This window comes from Etheostoma spectabile, chromosome 23 (genome assembly GCF_008692095.1).
Source record: "Etheostoma spectabile isolate EspeVRDwgs_2016 chromosome 23, UIUC_Espe_1.0, whole genome shotgun sequence".
Taxonomy (NCBI): Eukaryota; Metazoa; Chordata; class Actinopteri; order Perciformes; family Percidae; genus Etheostoma; species Etheostoma spectabile.
In genome coordinates, this window is record NC_045755.1 from 20051990 (window position 1) to 20064132 (window position 12143).

Below are 12143 nucleotides of genomic sequence, written 5' to 3' on the forward strand. Positions count from 1 at the left end.
AAGAGACTGGATCACATCACTCCAGTCCTCACTAAGACCAAGAGACTGGATCACATCACTCCAGTCCTCACTAAGACCAAGAGACTGGATCACATCACTCCAGTCCTCACTAAGACCAAGAGACTGGATCACATCCCTCCAGTCCTCACTAAGACCAAGAGACTGGATCACATCACTCCAGTTCTGAAGTCTTTACACTGGCTTCCTGTGTTTCAAAGAATTGATTTCAAAGTACTCTAGTTTATAAATTATTGCTAGTTTATAAATCACTAAACGGTTTAGGTCCAAAATACATTTCTGATCTGCTACTACACTATGACCCCCCCAGACCTCTCAGGTCATCTGGGACAGGTCTACTTTCTGTCCCCAGAGTCAGAACTAAACAGGGTGAAGCAGCTTTCAGTTTCTATGCTCCTCATATCTGGAATAAACTCCCAGAAACCTGTAGATCCGCTGCTACTCTCAGTTCTTTTAAATCAAGGCTGAAGACCTTTCTTTTTGATGCTGCCTTTCTTTAAATGACTGCTCATTTCTTTCTTATGCTGCACTGTAACTTTTATTCTTGTGTTTTATGTGTCCTAATGTTTCTATTTGGTTTTTAACTGTCTATTCATGTGTCTTATTGATTTTTAATGCTTATGACTTTTAACTGTTTGTACTTGTGTTTTATCTGTTTAAATGATTTTGTGTAAAGCACTTTGAATCGCCCTGTTGCTGAAATGTGCTCTACAAATAAAGCTGCCTTGCCTTGCCTTGCCTTGTTATAGTTTACATGGCTAGTTATAGTCTTGTTATAGTTTACATGGCTAGTTATAGTCTTGTTATAGTTTACATGGCTAGTTATAGTCTTGTTATAGTTTATATGGATAGTTATAGTCTTGTTATAGTTTATATGGATAGTTATAGTCTTGTTATAGTTTATATGGATAGTTATAGTCTTGTTATAGTTTATATGGCTAGTTATAGTCTTGTTATAGTTTATATGGCTAGTTGTAAGGTCAGTTTAAGCCATAACCCCCCCCCCATGCTGTTTCATTCTTCCAGTCCAGGAGGGACAGATGAAACATTACGCACGTCCCTCTTTTGCTGTAATAACTCCTGAGCGGTTTTATTTTCATTACAAAGCTGTAAATGCAACTGTGTATGACAGATGACACGTGTAGGTTGCTATAGTGACAACATAGCTTAGCTTTTAGTGTAAATTACGTTTAATTAAAAAGTCTTTCAACTGTCCCGGCTCTCCCCTACATCCTCCAAATTTACCATAAAGTTAAATCAGCACCACTAAACATGTCTATATTTTCCTTCATATAATTACTCATGTGTTCTCCTATCAGCCTCGTTTATATCCTTTAGTGGTTTACATTTTGGCAAATTGGCACCAATTAAGAGCATGCAGAATGAGTTGTTATTGTGTGCAGTGTAGCCCTGGGTGTGCAGACGTATCACTGGATGTCTCTGGTTCTTAAAGAAAACTGGAAGAAATTAACAAGCTGCAGCCAGCAGGGGGCGCGCAAAACAACACAAATATGAGTGTTCAACCATAGACTCCATATATGTTGATAATATTAATATTAACGGTAATTGTCGAGTGATAAAGTACATTATCCAATGTTTTCATGTGCACTTTGTACTAAACATTTGCCAAATGAATGTATCCATGTATTTAATTTGTTTCATTGGTAACTGATTCTGTGCACCTGTGTCTCAGAGACGACAGTTTCATCTCATTATCTCAAGATAACTTACATTAACTGTCCCATCTTCTCAAGATATTACATTGTGTTTCTGTGGTGGTACGCAATTGTTATTAGTTTGGTTAAACCTGAGCTAATTGTTTACTATAAAGTGTATATGTTATCTTGCTGATTTCTTTTGACACTGTTACTGCCTCGGATGGGCATTAAAGGTTTATTCTAAGTGTTCAGATCCTGTGTTACAATGCAATACCTCAATGTAAAATCAAATACTCGATTATAAGTGTAATTTCTGAATTTTAGTGTGCAAGTATTATCAGCAAAATATACTTAAAGCTTTAGTGCATACCTGTATTCCCCAGTACTGGCCGATTGCCTTACCTGTGTCATTGCTGCTTATGAAATTCTTCAAAACCAAATTGTACTCCAAAATGACTTCACGGAAGGCTTGTGTCATGTGGACGCTCCCAGTGTTGTTGTTATTACTTAGAATTACTCATGGGGGCGGCAGAAACTGCGCACTATGGCTTTAAAGTATTTAAAGTGAAAGTATTTATAATGCAGCATAATTGCTCCTGTCAGTGTCATTACGTATGATACATTGGGTTAGGGTTATTGCATATTATCATATTATTACAAGTTAATAGAGAGCTCATACTAGATTTGGAAAATAAATACCCAAACTATCAACCATAACATTACAGCACAGCCAAACTGTGGTGTAAGCCACCTCATTATGTTTGTCCATTATTGAATAAAAGTTCAGAAATGTGTCCCACTTCACCTGAAAGCAGTCTCAGGATTAAAAAACGCCCAAAAGTTTCCATAAAAATTCAGTATGATATTGTTTTATACTGCAATGTGAGACGACATGACAATGTATATTTAAATTTCAAAGCCTTTAAGTTTTATTATTCTAACTATTTGTTGATCTGCTTCCCCTAAAATCTCTTTACAGTCCAACCCACATTGTGGATGTTACACAGATAAAAGTGTTGACTCAGTGGCACGTAGTGATGTGTTGGCAAGATTTCTGGATGGAAACAAATATCTTTCCATATATCTTTCCAGAACATATGCATATATATATATATTTATGTCTATAGAGGGAAAAAATGCCAATACACGATAAAGCTTAAATTTCCCACTGATCCTGAACCCGTCCCAGTGAAACTGAGGTAGGTGTGAGTAGGATAACTTTCCACTGTGTCACTACAGTCACCTCCTTAACACTTGTTCTCACACTTGAATGAAAACACACACGTACACACACACACACACACACACACACACACACACACACACCACACACACACACACACACACACACCCTCCTGACGGCTGTGGGTGGAGTTTCCTCGTGGTATAAAGCGCAAAATGTGCCGAAGTTGTGTCATTACGCACACGGAGATCACCCAGCGCGCGACGCAACTGGACTTTTGTTTTAAGACAATTTCTTTTACAACGAAGTTTACTGAGATAAATGTTGCTGCTGTCTCTGTGAAGGAACAGCCGACTGTCCCTTCTTCAGGTTTTAGGATTACTCGTCTGTGGAGTTGTTGGGTAAGTCACTGTGTAAAAAAAAAAAAAATACTTTTGAGATTTCATTTACACTCGCAATATTTGGCTAAATGTCAAGCGCATTATGGGGCTTGTATTTAAAGACACAATGTTCTTTATTATATGATAGTCCTGCAGATACTTCTAATAATGACATACTAATATAACATGTAATTTTACAGTGCAATATATGAATGGGCTGTTAGTTTTTCTTTAAGAATGTATGACACAATGTTAAGACCTTGCACCATCTGTTTTTTATAGGAATATATAAAAAGTAGAAATATGTGCTGTATTCTCAAACACACTGAAGATATACAAAAACATGTTTGTCGACATTGAAGACCTGTAATAAATAGATTTCTGATCAATTTAGATTTAAATTAAGATGTTTAACTATCTATTATTATTAAGAAAAAAGAAACCAAAGATGCATGTCCTAAAACGTAGTGTTACGTCACATAGACAAGTGTATATTTTGCAGTTTTGAATGCCATATGCACAATGAATTTGTCAGGATTTGAATGGAAGTTTGTTGGGTCTAACTACATAGCTTTGCTGATGCTCCGTTTTTCGTTTGATGACCCATTAGAGAAATGAAAACACAGCCCTAGAACCGGGTCACAATAACCATGTATCAGGTTTTTTTGAATGACTCAAAGAAAATCTAAAATATAACTCAAACACTGGGACAAAAAGTAACTTTATCGACCCAACAAAAACATAAAGATGATGGTATGACCGGGTCAAAATCCCTGCATATTCACATGCAAAACAAAAATAAGAACAACACAAACACTGGGTCTTGATAACCCATTGTCCAATATTTTACTACCCATGGGTACTTGGTGCGTTATTGACCTAAAAACCCTAAAACGTGACGTGTGTGATTTGAAATGACGGGCTTTTTGGGTTTAATTCATGACTCAACAGATGCTAGGACGTACCCAGCCTTCTCTTATACCGCACGTTCTGGTGTGACCATTCAGTTGTTAGATGAGTTTTTTTTTTTTCAAACCTCAACAAGGAACTTTTTAAAAAAAAAAATTCTTCTTGTGAAGTTTGTTTTTATATCAGAGCAGCATCGCAGAGGAATGTGTTAAAAAAAACACAGGCCTGGTTTCGGCTTCAGGGAGCCTGTTCCACAGCTACCTGTTCCAGGTGAACTGGTCCATCAGGTGTGTGTGTGTCTCTCTCATTCAGAGCAGGGATGAAAAGTAACCAAGTACATTTGCTCATTCTGAGATATATATATATATATATATTATATATATATATATATATATATATATATATATATATATATACTTGAGTATTTCCAAGTTGTACTTCTACTCCACTACATTTCAGAGTGAAATAGTATGCGTCTTACTTCGCTTCACATAGATATAGTTATACATTTTATACTTGATAAGCTCAAAAAGTCTAGTTGGACGACCTTTGTTAGGTTTCAGAGTTTTATCAGTTCCACCAAAGAGACATTTCTCCTCTAAACATTTAACCGTTCCAACTCCGATATTTTACAAAGAAAACAAAGATTAGATGAAAATGAAAAAGGATTTGTGCACCAGAACATTGTTTTTTTTCTTCATCTTCTCTCCTATTAATCATCTCACGACCCCTCAGATTCATCTGGTGACCCTTTGGAGGGCCCCGACCCCTAGGCTGGGAACCAGTGGACTATAGTTAACTGTGTTAACAGTATCTCCACCTCGAGCAGCAACAGGGGACACAATCAGGACTTTTACGTTACTTTTTTTTTTCTGTGAATGGTATTTGGTACTTTAATCATGGACTGAATATTAATGGACCGAGCATGTGTGATGTCACCCACTGGTTTGTGGAGATCTGCTTGTGGATGTGAGGATTTGGGACGAGAGGGAGGAGTGAGGGAGGAGTGAGGGAGGAGTGAGGGAGGAGCTGCTTACACACACACTTTCCCTGGCAATCACATCATGGCCACGCCCTAAAACACCCCCCGCTTTATCGCCGATTTTAAAATCAACGAGACTATAATTCGAAAAATGAACATCATACACAAGACTTAAAACTAGCGATTGAGACCATAAACTCATTAGGAAAATGTTTCCTGAGGTAATAAATCAAGAGAGAAGTGGGTCACCTTCTCACAGACGTCTACAGCCAAAAATGCCCCAAAAATATCTTTAAAAATAAATAAATAATAAAGTCAACAGCTTCCTCTTCATTACGTTCTGACCTTGACCTTCTCTGCTATTAATCATCGTACACATTCATCTGGTGACCCTTTAAAGGGCCCGACCCCTAGGTCGGGAACCAGTGGACTATAGTTAACTGTAAGCAACAGGGGACACAATCAGGACTTTTACTTTAGTTGGAGTTTTAATGCAGGACTTTTGTTTGTAATGGAGTATTTTTTCAGTCTCGTATTGGTACTTTTACTTAAGTAAAATGATCTGAATATTTCTTCCTGACCTTGATTGAACCCTTCCCTCAGACGGTCTGTTCAAGGGGATGTTTGACGTCTCTCTCTCTCTCTCTCTCTCTCTCTCTCTCTCTCTGTCTGTTTCTCCAGACTCTCGTTGAATAGAAACTTTGATGATTCGTCAGAGCGAGAACGCCGGCCCCTCCATGCGATGTCCCGATGACGTCTGAGCCTCGCACCATGAGCGCCCGTCTGCAGGCCCAACCTCAGCCTCACTACGGGGTCAACGGGGGTGCAGCCAGAAGCTCCAGGCCATCGGTGAGTATTTAAAAACCTAAATAGTGAAATACCTGACCACATTTGAGATCTTCTTGTACTATTTATGTACTTTTGGACTGCAGAACATGTTCCATATATGTAGATCCTTGCAATTTGCATCCCTTGAACTCTGTAACAGCCTGATTCAAACTTAAAAGTGGGACCTGGAGCAGCTGGGACATGCTTTAAAAAAAGCCCCCTTTAAAAAATAATTAAAAAAAAACATGCAAAAAAACATTAAAATGTACGTTTAAATGCTTTCCTTATTTAGTTAAGATGAAAATCAATCAATGCAACTGTGTGTCTGTCTGCTAAATATGAAGCTACAGTCTGCAGCTGGTTAGCTTAGCATAAAGACTAGAAACAGGCAGAGGTGGAAGAAATGCTTAGATCAAGCAAGACTAGTGTGGAAATACTCTAAAGGAGGCAAAAAAAAAATGTATTCCTTCAACTGAATTCTTTACTAATAAGCAGAAAGAACAACCTCTTTGTGCTAAGCTACGCTAACAGGCTGCAGGCTGACGCTTCCTATTTAGCGTACAGTTATGAGAGCAACGTTGATTCCTTGAGATCATCACCAACTGGAATAAATAAAGCAGATTTACTGGCCATCGCTGGGGACACAGGTTTGTGTTATTACCCCATTGTGTTGCGTTGTGAACTGGAGAATAGAGTCGTCTCGTGCTATTGTCTCCCTAAACACAGCAAACACACCGAGCGTATCAGATGAACAGCTGATTAGTCAAACTTTACTTCAGGCTCGGTGCTGTGTTTGCACAATGCACCCAGTCACTCACAGACGCTGAGACATTACACCTGCCCAACAACCTAATCCCTTCGCGTGCCTCGGGGACGACATTCATTATCAACGCACAGCACAAGCAAACCGGTCGAGCTGCAGTTTTCTAGCTCCTGAGCTGCTTTGTGACAATGGACATTATTCACTCCAGCTCAAACCATCTTATATCGGTTTCAGTTGGCTGCTCCTGCAGGTGTCTTCGAAGCGAGGCTATGTGTTACCTTGTCGTGGCACTTTTTCCTAACACTGATGTCAGCAACAAAGCCTATTTGCCATGTCAGCCGCAAACTGGAGGTCATCACCTTGAAATGGCCCAAATAAGCAGCTTCCTTCGGTCTGGTGGCTGTGTAATTACAGTAAAACAACCTGAGATCATCGCACTACATTTAACTCTGCGTTGTCTATTTGTGTGAGAAAGGCTTCTCCAATACTGGACTTAGAGACAAAAAAAACTTATTTTACCTTTGCCCTAAATTTGTAAACTCAAAGAACTAGTACTGAATAGTTAGCAGGGTCTTCCCTGCCATTACAAGGCTTTAGGTGCAGCACCCAAGCCGTTTTAGGTGGAGCACCCAAGCCGTTTTAGGTGGAGCACCCAAGCCGTTTTAGGTGGCACCTAATCCAAATGAATGTAAATCAATATGAGCATCAAAAACTAACTAAATGATTTTTATCAGATCTAAAAGTCGTAGATGGTCCCCAGTAGACTTCTTCAGAAAGTTCTGTCTTGGATTTCTTTTATTACCTGCTCTAATTTTTCCTAAATTTTAGATACAGATATGGTACAAAGAATAGTGCAAAATTATGTGAAATTTCATATTTCTTTTATTTGCATAACATACATTTTTCTTAAGGGAGTACCCCTATAATCACCACCAAATACCTACACGTAACTCTTCCATAAACCAAGGAAAACCACTGTTGCTTCAGTCTGCCTGTTAGTATGTTAATGAGGAGTACTGAGATTATTTTGTGTAACCGCTGTTGCCAATGTCAACAATAAACTCAATTATTTTAACAGATTATTTTTTGCAAATACTTGCTCACTTAAGTTTTACTTCATCATTGTAATGTAGTACTTTTTCCATTGTGGATCTACTTTTAAAAGAACTTCTCTCACCGCTACTTATTTTAAGGGTTTATTACACATTGTTCCAGGGGATTATTCCCTACAGCCATGTGGTATGGTTTAAATATGTGGACTAGATCTTTATCAGGACTGGGGGAAAAACCTAAAAGTGAAGCAGCAAAATCAATCAACAGTGTTGTTATTGGAAAGCCCATTATGTTATGCCCCCCCCCCATGTGAAGCTGGACTGGTAGAGTAGACGTGGAGGTACAGCAGAGAGGGGGAGAGGCAAGAAGAGAGGAGAGTTTCAGTTAAATTTAGAAGTCTGGAGGGTTGGGATGCAGGAACACACACCGCTGTGTGCCGTCTGGACACATGACTACTGTGTGAGAAAGTCAGAGTGCACGGTTCGTAACATGGGCGTCGATGATGAAGAGAGGGGTCAAGTTAAACTAGTGCAACAAGATTAAGGAATTTGGTTTAAAAATATAATCAGGTTTTACAACTCCATCTCCAGTACACCCGTTCTTATTCACTTACTCAGCATCTTCAGGTATCTTTTCTTCACCAGGGTGGTGTACGGTCCACCCTTTCAGGTGGCCAGGTCAGAAACCCAACTCCCTTCGTTAAATCTCAACCTCTTTCTGTAAATATAAAGAGTAAATATTGTTATTTTGTAAAAAAAAAAAAAAAAGATGTTGTTTTGGTATCATTGATTCATATCTGATCGATATATTAATGAACTGGAAACAACCTAAGACCCTGACGAAGCCAAGATAGTAAAAAACTTTGAAAATTACTGAAACCCCCCCCCCATGTCAACCAGTGTCCCACTGTCCATTGGTCCCGACAGAGAGACGATGCCCTGCAGTTCCTGACGAAGGAGGAGAAGGAGTGCATCCAGTTCTTCGAGAAAACCATCGACTCGTTGGAGGACGGTCTAGACGAAACCGACCGGAGACCCGGGCAAGGGAAGACCCCGGCAAGCAGCGGCCCTGTTGGGTCTTCCCTCTTGGCCAGACCTCCCAGTCCCAAAGACCAGGATATTATCTACCTGGTACGCCCAGAACCCGACCTGGGTCAAAACAAAGAGCCGGTCTTCAATCCCACCAACCCAGGTAACTACAGCAGTTTGGTTTTTTGTATGAACGGGGGGGGGGGGGGGGTGGCCAGGATTCTGGAAACACGACTCAAAGAACTCCCGAGTCCTCCTCACACTGGTCTCGCTTTGCCAGACCAACCTCCACAGCGCTGCGGAGTAAGGTCTGGCCACACCACAGATGCATTCTGGGATAAGGGTTGTTTGCATTTCTTTAAACCAACCACAGTAGTATTGGTTGGCGCTAAACTCCAGACGCAGCGACGGTGGTTCTGCTAAAAAGTCTCGGGAAGGAACTTGTTTTGGTGGAACAACAGAGAGAATGGCACATAAAATATTAACCCTTGGGTCGTCTTCCCGTCAACCATGCAACTTTGTGTTTTTCTGGGTTGAAATTTCCACATTTTGTTGTTCTTTTTCTACACTTTTCTCTACGTTTTTGTCAATTTTATTCAATTTTTTAAAAACTTTTTAAAAACTTTTTTTAATTATGTTTTTAGTCATTTTTTAACAATTTTTTTGTCACTTTTTCCAATGTTGTTGGTTTTTCTTGTTCCTTTTTCCGATTTTTTTTGTCACTTTTTCAGCATTTCATGCGTTTTTGTAGTTTTTTTTTAAACATTTGTCACTTTTTTTAACGTTCTTTTGTCATAGTTCTGATATAGAAAGTTTTTTGTAAACGGGTCAAATTTGACCCGAGGACAACAGGAGGGTTCAATCAATTCAATTCAATTTTATTTATATAGCGCCAATTCCCAACAACAGTTATCTCATTGCGCTTTTCAGAAAAGAGCAGGTCTAGACCGTACTCTGGGATGTTATTTGCAGAAACCCAACAAATTAACTTAATGAAGTTAACTGTTTGCACCATACAGTAATGAGCTATTTAAAGTAGCTGGATACAAGGTTGAAGCCGAGGGACATTTGGGAAATTATCTTGAAAATGCACTTCCTTTGATCCAGACTATCCTCACACTGGTCAACGATACAATTCTGATGTAGAGATACAGAATCTTTTATTTATATATTGACCTATAGTCAGTTAATATGTAGAGTCTAAAATTTACTGGACTCACCATGTCACATTCTCAATTGTATAGTAACTGCCCCCAGGTTGCTAAAACCCCCCAAATGACTTCAATGTCATCAACAGTAACTAAAGTCCTAGAATGAACTGAGGCTTGAAGTCTGTCCCAGATTTTCACTTTGCGATTGTTCCTCCCAGATTTTCGGAGTATGATGCAGAACCCTGAAAGCCACTTCGAGACAAGGCCAAGGCGGGATCAGGTGGACAGCTTTCCTTCAGAGTACAACCCTCCCCTGCCAAGCGGCAGCTACGGGTCGACAGACAGCCACCACTACCACCCCCCGGGCTGTATCCCCACCCCGGTTCTGATTGCCCAGCAGATAGCGGAGAACCAGGCAGGTGGAACCTCCAACTTCCAATCCTCCAAATTACTCCGCCGTAGCAGCCAGGAGTCCGACAAGCCACTTAGCTATAGTGGTGATTTTAAACATGGTCCTGCGACCTCTGTTAAGCCAACCCACTTTCCTGCTAACATCAACGTGATCCATGGCAACAAGGAGCACCAGAACCAGCCGCTGGCTAATATGAAACTCAACGACAGACGGGCGCAGATGCTGGCAAACCTAACAGGAACGCCAAACCCTCTGCAGCAGGAGGACCCTCAGCCGGCCGTGGAACAGGAGCCTCGAAATGCTCCCGCTCGCAAAATTTCCTTCAAGGACCCCGCACCGGATAAATCCAGGATGGAGGCCCTGTCTAAGCTAGGCTTGACCAGGAACCCATCCATGTCTGGGGGTACGTCGCACCTCGCCGTCCCTAACAGCACCTCCCTGGATCCTCCTGCAGGTGCAGAAACCAGTGTCAAACCTTTGGAGGCCAGTGCTCCTCCAACAACAGAAACCAACAGCAAATTGCCAAAAGCCAATGTTACGACACCAACTCAGAGCCAGATCCATGTCACCAGAAGAGAGACACAAGAGATTTTGCGGACAGAGTCCCTCAAGAGGTATGAAGATAGAAACCACCAACTGAGCACCTCACCTCCATCAGTCCCACAGAACATCTACCATCCACCTCCTTTGAACAGAAAGGCCTCCTTGCCGCCTTCGGCTGATGTCACCTCGCTGGAGTCAAACAGCTACGGAGGGAAATCCATCACGGTCAACCCTTCTGTTTCTCACAGAAACGAACCTGAAACTTTGTCAACTAACCAGGAACCAAAGGTCCCCCCACCTGCTATGGCTAAACCCAGCGAGTTCAACCACTACGGAGGAAAGACCAAAGTCATGACCCCTGCTCAGGTAGCCGTGACCCGGAGCGACCTTCCCGACATCCTCAGCTCCCATATCAACAAGAATCAACCGTTGCCCGCCAAATCGGAGCCACTCCCCACTGAGCTCAACAGTTATGGAGGAAAGAGCCGAACCTTCAACCCAATCACCGGGTTAAATCGCACTTCAGACAACCCGGGAAGAAGTTTTAAAGCTCCAGCTCCAGCCCCGGCCCCAAAACCTTCTCGGCAGTCATACCACGGCGCTGGTACTACCCAGAAACCAGCACTGCGAGTCCAGTCCCCTGAACAGAGGCCAAGATCCGGCTCCATGTTTCGTCCCCAAGGCATCACGGTGCAGTTTTCCGGACGGGGGGCGACGGACGAATCGCGCAGGGATGCGCTGAGGAAACTGGGGCTGCTGAAAGACTCTTGATGAACTCTGGAAAACAGAATTCTTCAGTCTTCACCTGTCGAGCCAGAAACTCTGGCGTGTACCTGCGGGTGGAGGTGAAATGCTAGAAGTTTCCCCGTGTGTGTCAGAGTGCGAGGTGTGGTTGGAGAGAGAGCTATTTTTTACAGAGGAATGGAGCCAGGTCCTTTAAAAGACCTGCACAGCCAGTTCTCACATCCTGGCCATAAAACAACTGACAAACAAGGGTGACACGGTGTAGCTGCTGCAAACTCAACACTGTGTCAATGACACAAGTCTTGACAAACTTCTTTACGTTGCCTCTGATCCAAGACGTTATATACATCCGCACAAGACAATCAAATGACATTTGGTCTCCCGTCTCACCTTTTTTTCCACTGATTGTGAATAGACAGATTTTTTAAACTGGGTCCAATTTCTTAAAAAGCACCTTTTAAGAAAAAGGCTTAAGTTACTCTACACATTTG

The 12143-nt window shown here is 41.4% G+C and overlaps 1 protein-coding gene across 2 annotated transcripts; it reads left to right on the top strand.

Moving 5' to 3' along the window:
- The first annotated feature begins 3081 nt into the window (after nucleotides 1-3081).
- LOC116672942 (uncharacterized) lies at nucleotides 3082-11887 on the top strand. 2 transcript variants are annotated; one of them, XM_032504934.1, is made up of 4 exons: nucleotides 3082-3260; nucleotides 5812-5979; nucleotides 8674-8965; nucleotides 10172-11887. In XM_032504934.1, exons 2-4 carry the CDS (start codon nucleotides 5881-5883, stop codon nucleotides 11677-11679), a joined length of 1899 nt encoding a protein of 632 aa, XP_032360825.1. In that variant the 5' UTR covers nucleotides 3082-3260; nucleotides 5812-5880; the 3' UTR covers nucleotides 11680-11887. The 2 variants fall into 2 exon arrangements, with proteins under 2 accessions (XP_032360825.1, XP_032360826.1); XM_032504935.1 differs by having other exon boundaries at nucleotides 8701-8965.
- Nucleotides 11888-12143: the final 256 nt, after the last annotated feature.